Genomic DNA, 22,333 nt, shown 5'->3' with positions numbered 1-22,333 from the left:
CAGATGTCTTGCAAAGCAAGTAAGTATGTTTTTCCTATAGAAACTTGCAGCAAGTGGTTTCTGCTCAGGTGGTGATAAAAGAGAGGGACATACGATACTGTATCCAGCAGCAAAACAGTTGATCTGGGAAAATACCTTCTAAAAAAGACCACAGAATGCCAGCCACCTTTCTGGTGCTTTCCCTGAGCTCCTTCTGCAATTCACACTGGCAGTTACCATGGCGAGCAGCATTTGGGAGCAGCTAGCAAGGCAGAGAGGGCATTTCAGAAAGGCCTGGGCTGAACCATTCCTCCCACCAGCACCCTCCAGAGACCCGAAGCCAGTAATGCTACACAGCCCTTCCCTCTCCAGCTTGTCCTAATACACTTAAGCCTCTGCTGAAGTAGTCTACTAAATACTGTTAAGCTGTTACCAAACCCACAATACCACTACTTTACAGTTAGAAAAACAAGACAGTGCTTGCATGCAGCATTTAGCAGATGAATCATCTCAGCCACTTTATAGGGAAGGAGGTATAGCTACCCATAATGGACAGAGAAGGCCATGCCCTCCTTTTATGGCACATACTGTGGGGATGCAGAAGAACTGGAGTCAGCAGCAGTTGCCCTACAGGTTGCTGCAGCAACACTACTACTTGGTGTATTGGGGAATGGAGCAGAAGTCCCTTTTAGCAGCCTTTTGCTCACCTTCCCATGCAGATATGGTGCGAGGGAAGCATGTGCTAATCACAGGCTAAAGCACAGGGAAAAAATAGCCTACGAATTCACCTCATCCTCACTGCCAAGAGACAACAGCAGTTCAAAGAGGTAAGAAAGCATGACAAAGCAATTAAATCAACGGAGTACTTACATTCTTTCTAAACAGAAGTATGCAGTTCAGCTCAATGGGGCACAGGCAGGCGAGCATCTAAGCATTTGCTCAGCAGGCCCTCACATCTAGGAAGTCAGGTTCAAGACCCATTCTTGTACACACTGTTGCAAGCCATCACCTCTGCTCCCTCACTTGGAACACTCTCCACCTGTATTCAGTTCTCTTCACATTATCTTAAAAACACCTCTCCTGTCTATTAAGCTAGGATAAATTGCATGCTGTCCTTTGTACTGCAAATAACTGTTGTACAAACAGCCAGAGCAGAAACACTGTATTTGTATACAGTGGTATTGAACCTGCTCTTTTCTCTCCAGGTGGCAAAGCAGTGTCTGACTCTGGGAGCGAGTTCTGCCAGGCATGTTGTACTAGCCATGAGCAGTCTACCCACAGTCCATAAAAATCACTGAAAATGTCAGAGACAAGCTGGGTAAAGTTTTTGTCTTCCAGTCCTTAATAAACTATCTCTCAAAATTACCACGAAAAAAAAATATTGAGCTTTGTTCAGATCTCCATACTGTCTCTGACTTTCCAAGGACCACTCTCCACAATAAAACTGGGCAAGAGACATGTATGGGTCCCCATTCCTACGCCAACAGCAAGAATCTTAGCACCCCACCAGAAGGCCCAGCCGTGCTGACCCAATGCACAGCGGAGTCTGTGGAGCTCGCTCTCTAACAGCTGGTTATTTCAGCTGATGCCAGCAGAGCAGAGTGACTGGCTTTGCAGGATTTCTGTACATTGCAAACTTCTCTGCGTCTAGCAGGGTTGGCTGTTCCCAAACTACAGCTTGGTGGGCTGCAGGAGGTTTTTGGTGTTGCACACACAGCATAAGTAGTGCAGTTCCTCACATCGGGGCACGCAGGCGGTGTCCGAGATGCGCACCACAGGAGCTGGGCCAGCCGAGGGAATGGGGAGGGACCTTCAACAGTTTGCAGAGAGAAGCGGGGAAAAGCAGATCTGCAACAACTGGCATACGAATCACACAGGATCTGATTTACTGCTCCGTAAGGGCCTTGCACTCAGTGACACCAAATTGCAGAAACAGTGGTGAATAGGAATAATTGTCTAACTTCTGTACAGGCCTATATATACCCACTATATGGCCTGGAAACCAAAAATCAGGCATTCATCTTGGAGCCAGAGCAGCAAATATCAAATAGGGACCTTGGTTCCTCTCCTAACTTAAGGGAGTTTTGATACCAACTTCAACAGCAGTAAGCTCTCGCTCTGAAAAGAAAGTCAAAGTAATATTTTTGATTAAGTGGGAAGGGTTTGCGTTACCCTTCACTGGATGTGTTGTTTCTGTATCTTGTTTGTGGAACACACTGGCAGTAAAAGGTGCTTTCGAAATGCTGGATATTAATTACTCAGAAACGTTCCCCTGTCTATTCTAACAAACATTTCTGCTCCAAAAGATGCATATTCTATGTGCGTGTCTCTTATTTTCTGGGACAGCAAGCCCCAGAGGCAACAGGACAGCCAAAAGGCACACAGCAGATTCAAAGCAAAGAGGAAAACTTTGGTAGTGTTGCCCAGGGGACAGAGCACTAGGCTTGGAAGGATGAGACCAGAGTGAATTCTCAGTCCTTTGATCAATCCAGAAGTCACACTGTGACATTCAGAAAGTCACTTCGCCTCTCTGCATCTGTATTCCATAATGTAATAGACATAATGCTATGGCCCACACCTTTTTGTATTCTGGGCTCTACTGAGAAAAAGCATGAAAGAGATGGTAGATAAACAGTATCACTATTCTCCCCGAGATCTTTGCTGAATGATCAGGAACAAAACTGCTTTAGGAAGGTGAAAGGCAGAGACAAGCCAGCTGGGGTTTAAAAACACTATTCCAGATACAGACGATATCTGCAATTCTGCGTGCAGCCCCCTGTCCTCTCCCTTTCCACTACGGAAAGATACCCATTTACCAGATTCTGCACTTTTCTGCATCACTAACTAGACCGTGGCAGAGAAGAAGAAAAGCTGAGTCTGAGAGGAAAAGCAACAGTACAAGTGTCTAGTATTGCTCTCCAGGCCCAAATGGAAACTGAAACGGGGTCATTACCACAAGCATAGTTGTTTGCTCTCTGCATGTCTTGGCTCAGCTGGAGTACTTTCATCTCTGCAATGCCCATATAGTTAGAGTAATTCTGCTCGCCCTGCACAGCCTGAAAAATCTTGGCCTCAACAATAGAAAAAAGATAAGACAAGACGCTGATACTTCACTTCTGCAACATAAGCCCACAAAGCCACCATCCCGCCAGCATCTCACACACCTGCTGCAATGGCTGCAGCGTTGTGTAAGGCTTCAGAGCTCCCACGGTTGCTGAGCACAGGGATTCCTTGTATTTCAGGTACTCTGTTTCTGGTCTTGGAACAGAAATACAGACTGGCATAGCAGAAAGTCTTCACGTAGTCTTTGTACTCCTCATAAGCTGTCAGTAAGTCAGTTCAAACAATCACTGGCCCGCTCTTAAACTCCACAATGTTCCTCAAAGCCCTAAAGAGCAGCTTTGCAACAGCACACCCCCTTCAACTCTCCCTGCCTCTGCCATTGCCTAGGACCTGCCACTTTACATTAAGTGGGAAGATCCCCTACACATGGGCTCACTCAGGGGCTGTTTAAATCTACTGATAGGTCTTTTGCACAACCAAAGCAGCATATAAATGAGAAGCATGATCAAGGGACCAAACATAAGTGCAGGTTTATAAATATCTGTATGGAGTAAGACAGATATGGGACAAATTGGTGCCTTCATCTATCCACTGAGTTTATGTAGGGCATGCTAGCATGCCCCAAATGCTGGATGCCAGGAGCACACATACTACTCACCTCAAATCTAGAGAGTTCCTACTACAGGGAAAATTTATACCAACAGTTTCTGAAACGTTTCCAACTGCACCCCAGCCCTCTTCCCTGCTTGTGATGATATAGCTCAAAAGTACAGTGTTTCTTCTAGATAGTAATGGTATTTTACTTTTTTCTCCACACTGGGATTTATCATTTACCACTACAAAGGGATTTCAGTAACGTTTACATTTACTTAGAACCTTTACTACTCTACAAACGATAATTTCAGAATCAGAGCTAGTGTGTGAGCACAGGAGACCTCATCTTGCACTTCTAGCCCTAGGAATGACTCATCTTAGCAGTATGATGGGGGTGCCTCCAGGATCCTCAGGATTTCTGCGGAGGACCCCAAGAGGTCAATGTTTCCAGAAAATTCATGTACACAAACACCCAAGGAGAAATAAGCAATGAATACTGCTACAAAACTAGGACTCAATCTGCCTTAAGGTGGAGTATTCAACTGAGATACGCACAGCCTTTTTTTTTTTTTTTTTTTTTTAATAAAAGCAATTCACCATCCTATCTCATTATCATCCTAACACCCTCAAAGATCCAGTGACCTTCACTAAGAAGGCATTGCAAGTACCTTCAAATAAGATATCAAACCAGCTTCTTCCTTCTCCATCTGTTTCTGCTTTCTCAGAGCCCTCGTGCAGATCCTTGGGTTCTGCTCCGTGTTTGAGTACAGTTCATGCAGGTATTGCTGAGTGCAGGACAAAGACTGCTCCTTAAAGTCCTCTAAGGAAATCAGCTTGCAAAATGATACACTGAGGGGGTACTCATTATCAAACCCATCCAAGACCTCCACCTGTACCTGATCAAAGATGACAGGGCCAGCTGTATGCTCTCCTCCCGCTGGTGGAGGCAAAAGGGCCATTTTCTGGTGATGAACCAGGGCCTTACTCCTACCCTGTCAGCAAACAGGGACGCAAGCAGCTGCTGCCACAAGAGCTCACCAACATGCTCCGGAGCACCTCTGCCAGTAAAATTGCCTCTGTACCGTGATATCACCAAGTCTGTGTGGAAGTTTCAGATCAGGACCTTGTCAGGTCAGGAAAACTGGGGCAGACACTGTCCCTCAGAGGGGCTCCCTGCCCTCCCCTGACTTCCAGGCCAACATTAACTCTTCCCCTACAGCTCTGGACCAGGACCAGCGCTAGGCAGGTGAAGGCCTCCCCAGGGTAAGCATACATGAGTCTCTCAGAGCAGCAAACTGCCAGACAAATGGCTCAAGCCCCTCACAACACCACACCCGAGGGATACACACCCACAAGAGGGGCAGCCGGAGAAGCCGTGCCTGCTCACCGGGAGAGCGGCCCTGAGGAGACCCAGCGAGGATCCAGAGGCCTCGCAGCGCTTTCAACCCGCAGCGCCCTGAGGGGAGAGGGTGGGGCCGCCCCGCACCTGCCGCCGGCCCCGCCCCCGCCGCTTCCCGGGGCCAATCAAAGAACGCGGAGGCGCCGCGCGCGCCACAAAGGTCCGTTGGAGGAGGGGGCGGGGCCTCCCCTCAGCGCCCGCCCGCCATTTCCCTCAGCACGGCGCAGGGAGGAGGCGGGAGGTGTTGGGTTGTTGTAAGGCGTTTATTGGTAACGGGCCGCCGCGGGATTGTTGCCGCCCAGAGGGGCGGGAGGAGGACGAGGACTAGGACTAGGTCTAGGTCTAGGTCTAGTTGCAGTATTTCTTGGTGTCCAGCTTGACGTACTCGGGGTTGTAGGGTGCCTTGGCGAAGCACATGGCGGCAGTGCGGTCGCAGTTGCAGATGAACATCTCACACTCGTTGTTAGTGCCTGGAGGAGAGAGCAGCAGCAGTCAGACCCTCAGCTCCTTCACCAGGCATGGCAGTGACTCAGGCAGGTGTTTGTGCTGCCAGGGTATCACCATTTCACTGCTGCTGTTCTTTGGGGGGTGTACATGCTTCTCCCCACTAACCCTCTGGCCCCAAAGCTGTGTGCACCGGCCCAGCAGCCTCCTGCCTTCTTTCCTTCTTTCCCTGGAGTTCTGTTTGACAGCCTATCTGCTATTTGTCTCCAACCGAGAGCCCTATAAAAGCTCTACCATTACCTTGGAGATGTCCTGCATAAGCTGTCCAGCATACTGCTCTCTGGGATACTCTTGCTCTCTCTGCAACACTGCCATTAAAGGGACTCCCAGAAAAGTACCACAGGGACACAATCCCCTGAAGAGGGAACAGGCTTCCCTACGTACTCTGATACCATATATCTTCCATAAACTTTGAATTGTGTGCTATATGGAGAATATTCCCTCCGCTGCTCATGTGAGGTGCCCCGTTTCTGATAACCAGCCCCCCAGCAGGGACTTGGGCTGTGCCTTCCTGCCACAGCAGCACCCAGTGTGACACAGCCCCGTTCTGGCGGAAGAGAGACTGAAGTAATGTTTGAAGCGTAGTGACGTGGAAGCGGACGTACTCTGACACTTAATCTGCCCAGGGGAGCAGCTGAAGCTGTATGTCTTTGTGTAGGGGTTGTCTATGAGGAATCTGCATGAATCAAGTTTCTTTGCCTGAGAGTAGCAGTTATCATGTACTTGACAGCACCTGGGAAACAAGGAGGAAAAGGTCAGAAAATACCAGAAATGCAAACTCAGCTGACCTGTAAGACACACAAATGTTCTAGTATTGCTTTGACAAAGCACTGAACAAAAAACAACAAAAAAAAAAGAGATAACCAGTGATAAGAGGGCATACATAAAGGACAAAGGACCGCAAAGGGACACGGTTCTGCCAGCTAATGGTCCAAGAGGTGTCTGGTACATGTGTACCTGCTGGAGCATCTTCACAGAGTTGTCCATTGGGCACAGGGAAAGCCAAAGCCAGAATTTACCCTACGCACCCCATCAGTGCCCGGTAGCTGACAAGTAATGGCTGACACAATTCACTGCGTCTTGGCTGTCAGTCTTGTGTCATCTCTAAACTACAGTCACCTCTTAGCATTTTGCAGCTCAGCCCTGCACGTGTTGATGGTCGTGCACTGGGCAGTGCGCTCTCAGAGCTGCGTCTGGGCTGCCAGCACAGCACTGCTGCAAAAAACCATGCTGGAATGAGCACAGTCTGACTGCCACAGGAGAGAAAACTGAGTTGTTGGGATTATATTTCATCTTAGTAATAAGGCATCAAGGTGTGATAGTACACATGCTATTTTCCTTCAATTGGTCTTTGAGAGAAAGCTTAATTCACAGCAGCCGGAGAGTTTTATGAATAGTTACAGGCAGGGCCAGCTGAGACGTAGCTGGCGTGACAGAACCCTGAAAGCACAGGCAAGGAAAGAGGTTTGTAAAAGCAGAGTCATAAACCTGTCAAGCTCGTCCACTGGCGTCCCCTGGCCTCCCAAGCCACAGTAGCAGCCGTAGTCCCCAAAGTCCAGCAGAGGATGGCTGCCCGGGATGGTGCATTTGAGCATGCTGCGAAATTCCCACACGGCCCGGGGGGAGACAGCAGCGCAGGCTGCGCCCACTGAGAAAAGACATGAAGGTTAGAGGTAGGCATGGTGTTACCAGTCCAGGGGGTGCCGGGGGGCTGCCACCTACGCACCAGACAGCAGGAAAAGCAGGGCCAGGGACTTCATCCTTGGAGGACCTGAGAGAGAGACACTGATGCTGAAGAAAATGCAGCTCTTTATACAACAAGCTCACCTTGACATGGGTATGAGGTAAACAAGGCAGTATTTATGTTACTAAATGCAGACTTCTTCCATCAGAGGCTGTGTGGGCAGCAGGTTGTGACATCACCAGTTGAAGGCCAGTGGAGTTAAATCTCTGAAAGCCAGGAAGACAAATATTTGCTCTCTAGATTTTTGCTTTTAAATTCTTTTAATATTAGAAGCCAGCAGGAAAGATCTGGACGTTTTTAAGGGCCCTCTACTGAAAAATAGCAGCAGTGTGGTAGTTGCGTTACAAATTGCTAGCAATTTTCCAATTGGAAATCCTTCTAGTACTGACATCCTCTTTTTATGGTATCCCTCTTATGATTAATTCTGTACCTCTCCATGGATTCTCCTGGCCTAATTCAGAGACTAAAGTACAGGTCACCCCCTCTTCCCAAGTGGCCATTTGGCATGAGCTGAACTGAAAAAAATTCAAGCTGTTTTTCACTTTGGAACCACATAGGAGGAATAGGTACTACTAGGCACAAAAAAGGAGCCAAGCGACCTGGAACGCCTCTGTATCTGGCTTAAACAAGGAATAGTGTCTGTTTTCACATGACCTTAAGGGACGCTGGAAATGAACTGGGCTTGGAAGTTTCGACATACACAGCAGACTTCAGCAGCGCAGAGACAGCCGTTTCTCTGTTTCTCTTTCTCCAGCACCAAAGCAGAACCAGTTAGGCCCTTTGGTTCTCTGTGCCAAGGCATGAGGCAAGTTGGGAACCTTGAAATAAGATAAAATGGGTAAGAAAAAGCTTCCTGGAGTCAGCCAGGGGCAAGTCCAAAGCACTGCGCTTGTGTTGAGACCCCAGAGGCTCTAACGCTGTCGGGGCTACAGGCTTGGCATTTTTACACACTCAAGATATACATCCCAGACTGCTCGCTTGATAGTGAGAGCCTGCATTTATTTCTAAAGCGACAAGCCTTCGTTTTTTAAGAGCAGGGGAAGATGCAAAGCCCACCTTTTGGCAACAGCCTAATATATGAGTACTTATTCATGAGGTTGGGGCTCAGTACCCTTCAGTAGGCACAAATGCATGTTTCTGTGACAGACTGAGACTATGCCAGGGTGCCCACAGCATCCAGAGGATGTTGCCACAGCCATAGGACATCTGGCTAAAGGCAGACATACTGTTGAACAACCAGAACCATTCCAACTTTTTTGATCTCTCACGAGCTCTCTGATTGTCCAGGATTCCCTACTCACAGGTGAGCTAAAGCCAAACAGATGCTGAGTTACAGATTCAAGATTCTCGTGTCCTGAGTGAGAACATTGAACAAACATCAAAGGCTGATGTCAAGGATAGTCTGTACCACAGTTAGTTCAGAAACAAGGACCTAATCTTTTGCCCACAGATCGGTCTGCTGGCTTTCCCTTCAATATCAATTTAAATGTTCTTTCTCCTTTGCTTCTTTGGCCACGTGTACCCTTTTTTCATTATTTCTCTGTTCTCCTACCTGTGAACCTTAAGACTCTGTGGTTCCTTTTTCCTCACTTATCAACATCAGATTTATTATTGATGTTGCTAGGAAAATTTCCAATAAAGTGGCCTTTTAAAGTCACAAGTAAAAAATACCGTCATATCTTGGATTTCATACATTTTAATTCAACAAGAGGGTCACCAGGTGTGGGAAAGGGAGCATGTGGGCATTACAAGAGTGATTCATGAGAAAAATCCCATCTGGGTAAAGATTTTTCCACCAATGCTATTTTTGGTTTCCCCCAACCTGTGCTGCACAGAAAGCCGCTGGTCCTCAGTAGAGAACATCCCAACTTACAACTGGTGTCCTGGTTTGAGTGACACAGGACTAATTTATCTTCTAATGCTTGGGAAAACTGCACTTTTAGAAGGCCCTAATATCTGAATTTGTGAAAATATTTAATTTATAGCCAGCTATGGTATGTGGGTTTCAAGGTCTCAGTGTTTCGAGCTTGCCAGGTGCAGGGATGAGGAGCGAGACCCAGGCACTTGACCCAAGCTGCCAAAAGGATTATTTCATACCATGAACGGCACATTGAATATAAATTAGAAAGTTTGCTAAGGAGTTTCTCTCCCTTGATGGCTGCCATCCTGAGAACTTCTTGCCCCAGAACCGGAGCCCCGAGCCCTTCCCTTCCTCTCGAAGCCGCAGCACTCGCAGTGTCCCACATTGGCTGTCACTGCTGGGAGCGCACGGCTTCCTGCTGATAGAATGGGCTGAGTATAATTCTGGTATATTTTATACTGGTATCGGGATCAATACTGGTTCTTTAGTATTATTGTTATTTAGCCTTATCCTATTAAATCTATTTATATTTCAACCTGTGTGTTTCCTTGTATTTCCCTGATTCCCCTTCCCAGGTGAGGAGGAGTCATCGGGTGATAGAATAATTTTCTAAATGACAGTAAATTGTCATGTGTTTTTCAAATCATAAAAACTGGTTCCTAAACTTACAGGCTTGAGCCTTGGATTATTTTTAAGAATTCTCTATAATTAACAACTGCCGCACAGGGTTTCCAACTATTTCACACTGTTAGAATTCCCCTTTCTCTTGTAGTGTTGTCTGTTACAGACTTTTCTTTCCTTCCCGTCTCCACATTTTACTTACTTAGATCTAGCCTCCTTGGTCCACCATAGTCACTGAATCCACAGCATCTGAGCACCTCACTATGTGCTCCTTTCTTGAACAAAGATATCTACACAAAACCTCTGTAACATAGAGAAGAGACACGATGTCTGTTAAAACCGGATCTGCCTCACATTATAAACTGGGCCATCGACAAAGTCTGGGAGCAGAACACAGAGCCCCTGCCTGGGGCTTTTATCCTAAAGGCAGGCTGCAACTCCTGCCACGTCCAAGTTCACCTGAAATCTCCATTTGAAAATCTCCCACCCCCAAATAAAGACGGAAAAGGACAGTTTTCAAATAATTTATTAGGAATTTAAAACTGAAATCTGGAAAAAGGGTTACAGGTGTGGAGAGAACAAACATTGGAGTGTAATAACTTACTGGCTTAAAAACACAGCTTTATTTCTTTTAAAAAAAATGCCCACCCTGAAACCGGAGCCCCAGGCTCCAGGCAGTGGCAGCACTGGCCAGAGAGTGAATCACAGCCCAGCAGCAGCACAGCTGGCCTTGGATGTCTGGAGGGGGCACGGAAGCAGTTCAGCGCATATACCAAGAGGGAGGAAAGCGCTGTCCGCAGACCCAAATTTGAAGTATATAGAATAAAAATAAACCCAATAAAATGCAGCTCTTCTTTAATTAGGAAATATTTAAAAAAACAGACATACAGACTCTTGTCTCAGTAACAAAAATTATTGCTTTGTGTTTTCAGTACTGATCTGTTAAGTACCCTCTTACCTAAACAGAACTCTCCAAACGCATCGCCCAGGTCAGGACAAGCTCCGGCAGACGGGGGAGGGATGGAAGAGAAGAAGGGCCCTGTGGCCCTCCCAGTCCTGTTCTGAACGCCCCTCTCCTTCACAGGGGCTCAGTTTGGGGGAAGAGAGGGAATGATTTTTAAAACTTAAGATGAAGCTGTTATTTCCCTGGGAAAAGAGTTTGGCTGCATCTTAATAAAAGGCTTAATCACCCCCCTTAACAAGGTCTTTGGTTCACTGAAATCCAGACCCAAACCTGCCCCGTGTTGTCCTGCTGGAGGCCTCCCCTGGCAGAGGGCTCGTCAGCAGCGGCCGGGACCATGCCAGGGGAAGCCCCGGCAGGTTCTGGAGAAGGGACCAGATCACCCCCCCACAGGACTAACAGACAAATTCCCACAGTCTTCAGAACACAGAGTAAAGCAAACGGGAAGCTGCAATTCTATAATTCATATAATCCCTGAGAAGCCCTTAACCCGCCCCCAAATCACCACCCTAATGCTTTTCTCCCCCGTTAATGACTCCCCAACCCAGCGCCCTGCCCTTCTGAGAACAACCACCCAAATCTCCCCCTGGCCCTGGCCGACACCCCTTCCGTTACCCTCGCCTCCAGAGGAGGATCCCCTTTCCCAGGAAATCTTGACGCGAGCGATAGTGTTTGGAGAGTGAATTCCTTTCAAAGTAACCAAGACAAGCAATGGCGGTAAAGCCCTTTTACCTAAAGCCAAACCAGAGGCTGGCACTACGGAGCCCAGTGATGGAGTCTGTACATCGAGCGATTGGAAGCAGCTTTAACCCGCTCAGCAAAACAGCCGATGGCCGGTACGTTTCACCCCCGCCCCCACCCCACCCCCCCTTTCATCTCATCAGAGGTCTTAAAATCTTACAGTAAAAGGTGTACAAAAAAAGAACGGAGTCCTGTCAGGATTCTGCTGGAGAGTATTGCTCACACTGCGGCACCAAGTCCAGGACCTGGAGCTGCTCCTTGGAGCCAGGCTGCAGGCAGCAGCCAGGTTCAGCTCGCGATATTTACATATTATACAGGAGGAAAAAGAAAACCCCACGTAAAACTAAACCTAGGAAAAAAAAATTCTTTCAGCTGTAAGGATAGTGTTTTCACTTAGCAAAATATACATTTGTTTTGTTCCATAGCGATGTCCAACGTTTTCGGATCCTTGAAGTTTCACACTTTTCAAAGCCTCACATTTACAAAACAGAAACAATTAAAAACAGTTTCTTTAAAAAAAATAGAAATACATCAGTTCCTCTCAGCCTTTGCTCTCTCTGTGTCTCTTTCTTCCCTTCAGAACTGCATTCTTGTTACATACCGTGCTTTAAAAACACTGACGACAACAACAACAGAGTTGAAAATATTCAAAACAGTTTCAAAGCCAAATAAAAATACTCCTCAATAAAAACTACCTAACACAATCACAAAGCCAATTCATAAAATATGTCTACTAGCTCAGGAAAGAGCAAACAACAAAAAGAAGGGGTAGCCCCAAAAAAAAGATAAAAAAATAAAATAAAAAAATAAAACTAACAGCTAATAAAATAAATAAAAGAAGAATCGGTGGGCTGGGGGCAGGGAGGGGGGAAGCGTAAACCGTCGGTGGTTAGTAAGAAAGCGAGATGATCTCCTCGGGTTCAGTCCAGTGTGGTCTGGTCAAAGGGAGAGATCGGGGCAGGGCGGCAGGAGCCTGGCAGCCAGCCGGCAGTGTGCAGTTTGATTCAAGAAAAAGGTAACCTTGGCTCATCCCCCGAGGCTCACCAGATCCTCCAGCCGCTGTCCTCGGTTAGGTCACTGGGGAATCTGCGGGACACAGCAGGGGGGGGAAGCGACAGGATCTAGAGCAACCAACAGCTTCTCTCTTGGGCTTTTCTTCCTTCTGGTGCGATCTGACAGAAATACTCCATACCCAAGCTTGCCCCAACACTGACTTGCTCTGCATCTCGCTGGCACAGCGACGGGGCATGGCAGAAGTGCTTCCACCTTTAATGGCAAGGCGCAGGCCCGGGAAACAAGGCCCCACACGCTGAGCAGCCTGCCTGCCCCGACCTGTGGCACTCCTGGCCCCAGGAGAACTGTGACGTGGCGGGGTCCAGCCATTTCTCCAGCACTCAGCTCAGTGCAGCCTCGCCAGGCTGCCACATGCTCCTGTCTGGACACCGCTCCCTGCAAGCTTTTGCCCTCATTTTTGAAAAGCTGGGTGGTTTTTTAATTTTAAGCCAGCTAACTTCAGCCATGTTTGCAAAGCAAACAGAGACCGTCCACCAATTCCCTCTCAGGCCCATCCAAGGAACAGAAATGGAACTGATCAGACTCAAATTTTCCTTCTGTCCTTCTCCCAGGCAGGAGAGGAAAAACCTCGCTCCCCAGAGACATTGGTCTCAGCAGCAGTGAGAACAACCAGCTGCATGGAGGAGGCTTCCCCAGCCACACAGGTGAGCCAAGCCTGTGATTCTGGCCAACCCTGCAGCCCTTTTCTCTGTCAGTGCTCCCATTTCCTTCCCCTTTGCACCCAGACACTAAGCGATCTCTCCACAGCACTCCCAGCCTGGGGAGCGCGAGGTAAGAACCCAATCTGCCAAGCCTCTGGTGCAGAAGAGAGCCCCAGGCTGGCCGCAGGACCCTCTGCAGGGTGGGTCAGGCCAGCGAACCTCACAGCGGCATCCACAGCTCCTCCCCAGAGCCCAAGTGCAGGTGCCAGCTCAGAACTTCACTCCTCTCAGTACCCGTTCCTGTTCGAAGCTCTCTTACCTCCTGCCTCCTTCGTCCCCAGCTTCAGTGATACCCATTGGTAAAAGCTGTTGCAATCAAGGGACCCTGCAAAGAAAGAGTTAAAACACCACTCTTAAGGAAACAAAATAAAAGTGAAGAATTACTACCACAACAAATTCAGTTAGTGGCCTAGGTGCTGAGAAAGCTGGTTTCAGTTGGAGGTGCCAGGTCTAAAGAGCACATCACCCTGCAGGACACTGTGTCAGGGCTGAGATGGGCTCTTGGAAAGTCTGTGCCCAATCAGGGAAAGGTCTGGAGACTGGGACCTTGAGTGGTGGCCAGGGAGAGCCAGTAGAACCCAGGGATGCGGGCTCCAAGTGAACTGCTGCATCCTGCGCCGGCTATCTGCAGTCTGGGGCTCAGTGGTGGCATGGCAGATACTGCAGCAGGTGGCATTTCTTTACCAGAAAGCAGGCCGTGGGCTGAGAAGGAGCCACCCACCGCTGCTCACCTCCATCACCACGTGGAGATGCAGCCCCTTCCCCTGGCCATGCCACTCTCCATCTTCCTCCCCCTGCGCAGAGCCTGAGAGGGAACACTCACCCCTAGGCTGTGGCCGAAGCCGGTGCTCGGGGCTGGACTGGCAGCGCTGATGTAACTGCTGACCCCTGAATCCTGGTTGGCGGCTCCATAAAGCTCTGCCATCGGCCCGGGGCTGGTGGTGCCCAGAAATCCACCGGTGCGACTGGGGGTGGAACCTACAGGAGGCAATAAAACTACAGAGTGAAGATCCCAAAAATGCAACCCCGTCCCACCCCCCTCCCGCAGTCCATCTCAAACCTCCGTGACAAGACACCGCGCTGGGGAGGAAAGTGGCAGTTACCTGTCCCTCGCACCACGGCTGCTGCAGCCGCTGCTGCCGCCATTGGTCCATACGCGGTGAGGGGGATTGCTGGAAAAGAAGGAAGAGGCATCTCAGGGGCACAGTGGCTACACGGGAAACTCCTCAATAGGAGCCTTTACTCCCCGCTGCAAAATACCAGGCCCACACAAACGTGTCAGCTTAGTGCATCACACACAACACCCAAGGATGACAACAGAGGAGTGCACAGCGCTGCATTTATCCATGTCCTTTTGCACCGTGAATGTTTGGAGGAACTCACTAGCCGTGCTCTGCTAAGCCCAAACCCCGGAGCAGCTGAGGGCACGATGTGGAAGAGCTGAACCAGAAGTGGGCAATTTCAGATGTATCCTGTCGCTACTTAGCTGGCAAGATGCAGTTAATCTAAAACTACAGATCCAGATTTTGGCTGTAAATGTGGAGAAACGCAGCAGCTCAGGGAGCAGCTGGCAGCTCAGCATCCTCAGGCTCAGCCCCTCCTCTCTGTCCCTTGGTAATATTCTTGGATAACAGTTTAATAGCTTCTTTCTCCCTATTTCTCTGCTCTTCTCAAGGCGTACTATCCTCCCCACTCTGAATTTTGCTCCTGAACTTCTCAACCCCTTGCCGTTCATTGTAGAAGAGCGGGAAACATATACCTAGGGAGCAGGAACTAGAAATGGCTTAATTAAAACAGTAAGTCTTTATTTATATGTAGCAGTTCTAATTCCCAACTCTACTGCCACAGGCATCCAGCCCTCAGGGCAGGAGGCATCTAGCCAGCATGTTTCTCTTTGCCCTTAAAATGACTGGGTCAGCATTTCATGCTTGAATGTGAAATTCACTGTGATTCTGTTTAGAGCACCATAAAAAGAGGTCAGAACAAATCAATCGCGTTAAGGCTGAAACCCAGACTGGCTTATAAGGGAATATTTAGTAGCAGGCACCAGCCTGTTTCAAGCAAACGTCATATGAAGCTTATATCTGGGTTAGCCGCTCATTACAGGCCCTGGGCCAACGTGAGCATGTTGCTGCTTCGCATCACCCCCAAAGATGCTGTTCCAGGGAGGAAAGGCTGCTGCCAGCCACCCTCCTGCCCCATCATTGCTTCAAGTCCCTAACACACAGCTGAATACATGTGGTTTTACTGAGAAAGGAGGCCAGGTCTTCTCAAAAAGACTCCAGTTCTTCTTTCAGGAAAAAACCTTCTTGCCTTTGCAGTCTGTCTCCTGAGACACCAGGTTTGTACGGTGATGACAAAGCACCTGCATGTTAGCTCCCTGCGTGCTGGAGCAATCATCCCTGCTTGTGCCATCCCCTCATCTCAGTTCCACTTGCCAAGCCCATGAAGCGCAGCCCATTTACGCGCGCGCATCCACTTGAAGGCACAAGGGCCCTCGAGCACTGCATAGCTCGCTGGGCCTTTGTAGGAATGGAGGGGGCCCTGCCCTTCGCGGGACCAACTCCAGCCTATACATGGGAATCGCAGCTCTTGGCCTAGCCAAGAGGCTGCACAGCGACTGTTTAACAGTAGGTAAGCGTAACGGGAAGGGAAGGACGCCACGATCCCCAGCTGGTACTTCAGTGAGACACTCAGAACTGTAAGCTAACGTGGCACCCAGCCAGGACAGCAGCATTAATAACTTCTTGTTGTACAGAGCCCTGGTGCACCCCAGCCGCTGGTGACAGACAGGCCCCGGGGCGATTCACCTCCGCTAGGAAAAGGCACAGTGCAGCCAGGGGTGGACCTTGGGAGGGAAAAGCACTTTTGCCAAGTCACCAACATTCCTCTACATATTTTATGGGTTTTGCTGAAAAACATACATGTAAGTAAACAACTGGACCTACATCTCCTTTGCTTGGCAACCAAAAGGCTCAGAGGTGGGGGTCAGGTGCTGATGCGGTTGCGTACATGGTGTCAGGGAAGGGCTTTATTAAGAGGGAGCTAGGATTTGGTCTCCCCCTACCTTCCTCAGGGCAATTTGTTCAGTGGGGGCTGCCAACCTCAGCATCCTCAGGAATGGAGACTCCCTGAGGATCGACACATTTCTGTACCACAGAAACGCCCTTTCCCTGTTGGTACTGATAATTCCAGGACAGCTTCTCAGGAAGCTTTTCCACACCCCCACTGCAGAGATATTCAAACCCTGAAACAGGTGGGGCCAAGGAAGCAGTGGAGAGGAGGAACACCATGGAATGAGATGGCACACGGGGAGCAGGACGTTACACAAAGCTGCTTTTCTACGACAAAAACCATGGACAGGACAGAGCTGGGGAAAACATGGCCATGGAAGGGAGAGTAGACAGAAGGAGCATCACTTAGAGAGAACAGACTGCGCACAATCCAGGGACTGAGGATCCAGAGGGTATTTGCACTGTGAGGACACTGAGCCAGGACTAGTCCCTGGAGAATGGTCCTCTGCCCCCATTTCATTCCACAGTTCCCTACAAGCACTGCAGGACTTTGTAGAGTCCCACCATGCTCACTTCTGCCCAGGAAGCCTGTGTGGGACTAGCTCAGCAGCTGCACCACCTGGAGCAGGGAGAGCATTCCCTGCAGCCCCTCCTGCAGAGGGAAATGGGATTAGCATAACCAGGAGTGCCCCCACACCCTCTCCCTCCTCCCAGCACTCCAAATCTCATCCTTGCAGCAGCTCAGGTTAAGGTCATTTGTAGACCTTTGAGAAGTCACCCTGCTCCCTGCAGTTTTCCATATCTGGTTTACACCCAGCCTGGGGCAAGGAGCTAAAAACGAGGCAAGCAGCAGGAAACGCCATCTAAAGATTACATGCCTTCATTTGGTATGACCTGCATTGCCCTTCTGAGAGGCAATACACATGGCTCTGATTGCCTCTCCATCTTTCCAGCCCCAGCTTTGGATGGGGCTCTTACAGATGGAAGAGGAAATAAGGAATGTTTCCCATCTAACTGCGCCAGGCTGTGGAGCAGCAACACCACTGGAACAGCCCAAAGCCCCCTTCTCCCCTTCCAGCTTGTGAGTTTAGGAAATGAGCGGGACTGACCTGTGAGCTCAGGGAGGACGGGGGCACTCGGGAGAGGGGTCCGCTCTACACGGAACTCTAAAAACGAAATGCAAGACAGCTTAGGAACTCGTCAAACGCCCCGAGGGAGAGCCCGCAGAGAGATGGCAGCGGGGTCTGCTGGGGGAGCAGCCTGCAGCCAGACTGCGACCAGGCCAGTGCCTTCTTTAAACTAATTTATAACTGGTGCTGAAAGGTGCTGGACTCCTGCCCTGGAGGCTGAAAGGATCCATTTATCCTTAGAATAAATCTGGCGAAGGCAAGGCAAGTGCAAGCCTCAGGTCTGCCCTGGAGCACTGCTCTGCGACCCATCCAATCTGACCTCTTGGCTGCAATGCCAGTGGGTGCTCGGTACGTGCCACACTCATCTGGGCACGGGTTTACAGCGAGGCACTTGAAGCCATTATGACTGAGACCCATAAATCGGATTCACACAGAGCTTCCAGACAGCTAGGAGGCAACAACAACTTTCAGCCACAGACAGCCTGGGCTCACCTCAGGCAAAGAGGAAATTTCCCATTCCCAGCCCCTAACATCAAAACTTCATATATAAACCATCACACTGAGGGATGGAGTAAGGAAGGGATGCTCAGAGTTGCCACTTCTCTAGAAAATAGCATGACAGTCTTTCCCCTGAGTGTGCTCTGCCTCGTTCCCTTGCCTCGCAGAGAATGGGAGGAAGAAGAGGCCCCAGAAAGCTCTGAGCAGCTGCGGCACAGCAGGTTCCAGCCATTGATCGCAGAGTCCGTGTTCCGAGCACATGGCGGGGTTGGGAACTTGAAACCACCCAGTTTGCGAGGGATCTGCAGCCCACTGTCCCAGCAGATGTTTTCTGGAGGCTGTGAGTGGTCCAGGCGCTGTTCAGAACAAACTACAGTATCGCAGGCGCCTGCATTTCAGGGTGCCTAGGAGTTCCCTGTCCCATGGAAAACCACATTTTAAAATCCTGTGCTACTTTCAGAGCAGTGGCAACTCTGGTAAAGAGAGACAGACACACACAAAGGCAGCGAGACAGGCAGAGCTGCAGGGGCCCTTCTGTGTCACAGCAGCAGCCCTATGGAGGAGGCTAACATAAAGGGCGTCACAGCAGCCTTGGGCTTTTCCTGCTACTGGAGTGTGAGGATAATCCTAATGAAGGACAGGCTGTTCCCACCTATTCCAGGGCTTCTCCCCTCCCCCTTCCACATGCGTCTCCAATTTAAAGAAAGACCAAACAGGGGAAAGGGTGAAAGGGGCAGAGCCTGGGTCACGGATCATGCCAGGGACTCCCATCACCTGAAGGCAGACCAAAAAACCGAGCAGGGAGCACCACTCACCAGGGAACTGGTAAGTGTAGCCAGGTGCAATGCCAGTGTAACTTCGACTCGCGTAGGTGGCAGCTTGGAAGCCTGGATAACCTGTGGGAAGAGAAAAGGGCTTTGTTACTGCAAGCTTGCAGGGCCCATGTCCTCAGTGCCCGGCTGCTCACAAGCAGCGTGACCATTAGTGTTAGACAGCACAAACAGGACTAATAGCAGAAAACCGAGGAAATTGCTGGGCCAAGCCTGCACACATGCAAGTCTGCAGAAGAGTTTTAGCAGGCCCATTTAATTTTTTCCACACTCCAAACATGTAAGGGCATGGAGGTTTCCTTCCCAGAAACTCATAGCTCTGCAGACTAAGGCTTTCTGATGCATCAGCTAGATTTACAAATAGGAGGAGATCAGGGAGGTGGGGGCATTTGAACGGCTGAATCTGAGTCACTTGTGCACTGGAAGTGCTGGCGAATGCAGGCAGTGCTTCTTCCTGGCGCCAGGCAGGAAGACAATTCTTGCTGTTCCCCAGGAAGCTGCCCACCTATACCGAACAAGCCTGGGAGAACACAGGGCACTGACTCAGAGATTAATATTTGATTTGAGATCTCCCAAGACATGGTACCTGGATTTCCCAGTGACTCAGCTTGAGCCTCGCTGCTTTAAAATTCATACGGCTTACAAAAGGCAAAACCCAGAACCACAGGCTGGAGATTTATTTTCCTGCAATAAGTCAAGTGAAAACATTGGGGAAAAAAATGACCTTCTTGGGGTTTTGTTCAGTGACTAACTGCTACTCGGCAGGCTTAGCAAGGAGAGCCAGGCTGGGTACACCCTGCCCAGTAACACTAGCGATGATCTTGTGCAAACAGCGTGCTCTTGGTTTGGCTCAAGCCTGGCTAGAACGAACAGAGGGAGGGAGAGAAACCATGAACAGCAGGCGTGCTGGAAGGATCATGCCTGACTCTCAGATGCAGGCATGAGGGTTTGTAGACCCAGAAGCAGAGGCTACAGAGGACTTTTTTCTTTTTTTTAATCTTGTATCCGAAGACATTTGCCTCAGAAACATGGATAGACATGAGACCCACTCTGCTTGTCACCAATTTCTCCTTACAAGACAGTCCCATGATAAGTGTACAGTTTTCCTTGCAATACCAGATACTTGCTGTCCCTGAGAGGGAGGGAACAAAGTGAGACAAAGCTTAACTAGAACTTTAAGGGCACTTTGTAGTCTTTAAATGGCAGTGAGGACATTTATATGGATCACTGTTTCAATTGGAAGCTCAGGGGCTCTTTAATCAACTAATTCATCAGAAAGTCTGTAGAAGCGTGGGAGGAAGATGCCTGGGCACAGATTACTGCACACTTGGTTCAGCGATGCAGTTAAAGCATTACAGCCTACATGCTATGGCACTGCGGGACGGTTAACGGAGTTGCAGAGGGCCAGAGCTGCCCAGCACATGGCTGCGCCCGGCCAGCTCCTGCTGTCGCGGGGCAGCAGTGACAAGTTTGCAGTTTTTCCAGGTGCCACCAGAGGGCAAGTTGTGATCGCAAACAGGTCCCGGCTACCCCCCAGCGGCCCCGGCCTTGCACCAGGGAGAGCTGCCCTTGGCCACCCTGCTCGCTCCCGGAATAAAACCTCTAAGCTGCTGCCTGGCACGACCGGGAGCTGGGGAGGAGATGTGTCCTTGGGCTTACCCAGCATGCCGATCCCGAGCATGAAGGCATCCATCCCGTAAGGCATGACTCGGGACCGCCCTCGTGCCGAGCCCGTTGGGGACATCACCTCCTTCGGTTGGGCTTTTTTACACTCCACCTGCCACAAGAAAGTAAGGATCAGGCTCGGCTGCCACCAGCACGGAGCCGTGCCTCAGAGCACACGGCTGCAGGCACTGCCCAGCCGTGGCCACGCCAGCAGCCCGTCCCGCTCTCCTTCCCTACCATCCCTGCCCCTGGCCTGCCTGCTGCCAGCCTTCCCCCTCCCTCCACAGCCACTACAGGCAATGGGGAGCTCAAACACTGCTTTTCTCCTCCTGCAGCTGCCCTCGATGCTTTGCCTGGCCCTGCACCAGGGCCTCAAAGCCTAATTTTCTTCATTTCTGAAGAAAGGTAAAACTTGCCCTCTCCCAGGCCACCAAGAGGTTTCATGTAACTTCAAAACCTCCAAGTATGTTAGCTCTTGTCCTTAAAAGCTCAGTATTGTGCTGGTTTACCTTCACGCTGCAAGTTTCTTTCCCAGACTGGCTGCTGTGGTTTTGGGGAAAAGACTCAATCCAATCCTCCACTGCAGAGGGAAGTGTTTCAGGACCCAAGTGCCACACACCCTGCCCCTGGGCCACTGCCCCATTCTGTCCCATACTTGTGTCCCTTCTCCCCCAGGTTCTGCCCCAGACACTCACCATTTTGTTGTTGATCTCGTGGAAGTGGATTTCACACACTTTTTCCACAATGTCTTCACTTTCAAATGTGACAAACCCAAACCCTGAAGAAAAGGCAAAACTCCTTGATCAGGTCAGAGCTCTGCGCAGTTTGCACCTGATACCCACATCCTTCTACTGGCAGAAGAGAAGGAGCCACAGGCTTCTAGGACTGTACAATCAGCCCTTTCTAAAACGGTTGTTACTCATCTTCCCTCTCCAGCAAATCCTGCTTTTATGCACAAAAAGAACAGGACCATCCCCTTACACATTCCCCTTTCCTCCTCTTTCTGTGCTTCCTACCCTCTCTGAACCCAACTGCTGTCAAAACCAAGTATTTTTTTCTTAAACTTTGCTAATTGCAAGGCAAACCACGTGGCTGATAATGCTGGGGAGGATCCTGGCAGACACTCACACAAAGAGGGTCGGTGGAGAAATGAACAGCTGCTTGCCAGGACACCACCATCCTCACTAAACGCACCCCACCAGCAATAACACCCTGCACGTTTCCTCTTCAGTCACCAGTCACAAAGCCTTGTACAAGCAGGCGAATATCAGCACTGCAGTTGTACAGAGCAAGACAGGTATACACAAGCAAAGCCATTTGCAGAGTTTCACCAAAGTAAGGTTAGTATCTGGGGTAAGACAGGACAGTGTGTTCCAGGCCCCTGGCCCATGCTCACACCTCCTTTCTCTCCACAACCCCTTTGCTTACGTTTTGGCAAAGATCAGCTTGGGTGGGCAGGCTAAACTCCTCTCAGCTGACCGCAGCCGCTTCCGGAAAACTGAGGTAGGTGGGAGGATGTTTTTAAGCTTGCCTTACGAGCAAGATGGGATTAAGCAGAGCTTTCCGCTTTCCAGAACTGGCCAATTCCATGGTGCTTTAAAATAACTTTGAAAACCAGACGGGGATCTGCTGCCCAGAGCCCCACTTTTTCTCCATCCTGCCAGCAAAGTCTCTCCGTAAACTCTGTCTGCCTGTGCCCAGGTAGTTTCTAATCATTCACTTCAATAACCACGAGCAAGGGGCCTGGAAGTTCAAAAGCAAAATCCTGATGCCAAAACCAGTCCTGACCCCCAGCAGACCCCCACCAGGCCTGCTGCACCCTGGGCAGAGCCCCACACTGCCAACACAGGGGCTGGCAGCTCTTCCTGCTCCTTTCGAAATGCCCGACAACTCTTTTATTGACTAGTGTTTGGGAGGCACCCTTGGAAGAACAGGGGTTAACACCTCTTCCCTT

General features: G+C 49.7%; 2 protein-coding genes across 6 annotated transcripts in view; both read right to left on the bottom strand.

The window, feature by feature from the left end:
• Positions 1 to 5,277: 5,277 nt before the first annotated feature.
• On the bottom strand, positions 5,278 to 10,020 carry PLA2G1B (phospholipase A2 group IB). 2 transcript variants are annotated; one of them, XM_063351116.1, is made up of 6 exons: positions 9,968 to 10,020; positions 7,984 to 8,101; positions 7,266 to 7,489; positions 7,028 to 7,187; positions 6,145 to 6,272; positions 5,278 to 5,505 (listed from the first exon to the last, which is right to left on the bottom strand). In XM_063351116.1, the coding sequence occupies exons 3-6, from the start codon at positions 7,297 to 7,299 to the stop codon at positions 5,384 to 5,386; spliced, it is 444 nt and encodes a 147-aa protein (XP_063207186.1). In that variant the 5' UTR covers positions 7,300 to 7,489; positions 7,984 to 8,101; positions 9,968 to 10,020; the 3' UTR covers positions 5,278 to 5,383. The 2 variants fall into 2 exon arrangements, with proteins under 2 accessions (XP_063207186.1, XP_063207187.1); XM_063351117.1 differs by lacking the exon at positions 9,968 to 10,020 and having other exon boundaries at positions 7,266 to 7,310; positions 7,984 to 8,182.
• A 265-nt stretch (positions 10,021 to 10,285) lies between these two features.
• Positions 10,286 to 22,333, bottom strand: part of MSI1 (musashi RNA binding protein 1) — a 31,304-nt gene continuing 19,256 nt past the window's right edge. For 3 of the 4 annotated variants that reach the window (XM_063351021.1, XM_063351022.1, XM_063351025.1), the window contains 8 exons: positions 21,075 to 21,157; positions 20,374 to 20,491; positions 18,700 to 18,780; positions 17,366 to 17,422; positions 14,346 to 14,414; positions 14,066 to 14,220; positions 13,502 to 13,567; positions 10,286 to 12,553 (listed from right to left, as the gene is read on the bottom strand). In XM_063351021.1, the coding sequence (XP_063207091.1) occupies positions 13,526 to 13,567; positions 14,066 to 14,220; positions 14,346 to 14,414; positions 17,366 to 17,422; positions 18,700 to 18,780; positions 20,374 to 20,491; positions 21,075 to 21,157 (605 nt within the window). In that variant the 3' untranslated portion in view covers positions 10,286 to 12,553; positions 13,502 to 13,525. The remainder of the gene's footprint in view (positions 12,554 to 13,501; positions 13,568 to 14,065; positions 14,221 to 14,345; positions 14,415 to 17,365; positions 17,423 to 18,699; positions 18,781 to 20,373; positions 20,492 to 21,074; positions 21,158 to 22,333) is intronic. The other variant, XM_063351024.1, reaches the window with a different exon arrangement.

The sequence above is a fragment of the Chroicocephalus ridibundus genome, chromosome 13 (genome assembly GCF_963924245.1).
Source record: "Chroicocephalus ridibundus chromosome 13, bChrRid1.1, whole genome shotgun sequence".
Lineage (NCBI taxonomy): Eukaryota > Metazoa > Chordata > Aves > Charadriiformes > Laridae > Chroicocephalus > Chroicocephalus ridibundus.
Note: the sequence above shows the minus strand (reverse complement) of the source record. Positions and strands in the feature narration are given on the sequence as shown.

Bases quoted from the DNA above. Each gene is read 5' to 3' on its own strand.
- PLA2G1B (XM_063351116.1), bottom strand. From the start codon at position 7,299: ATGAAGTCCCTGGCCCTGCTTTTCCTGCTGTCTG. The intron at 6,273-7,027 runs GTTTATGACTCT...CTTGTTTCCCAG, and splicing joins CCAGTGGACGAGCTTGACAG to GTGCTGTCAAGTACATGATA. The intron at 5,506-6,144 runs GTACGTCCGCTT...TCTCTCCTCCAG, and splicing joins TGGGCAGATTAAGTGTCAGA to GCACTAACAACGAGTGTGAG.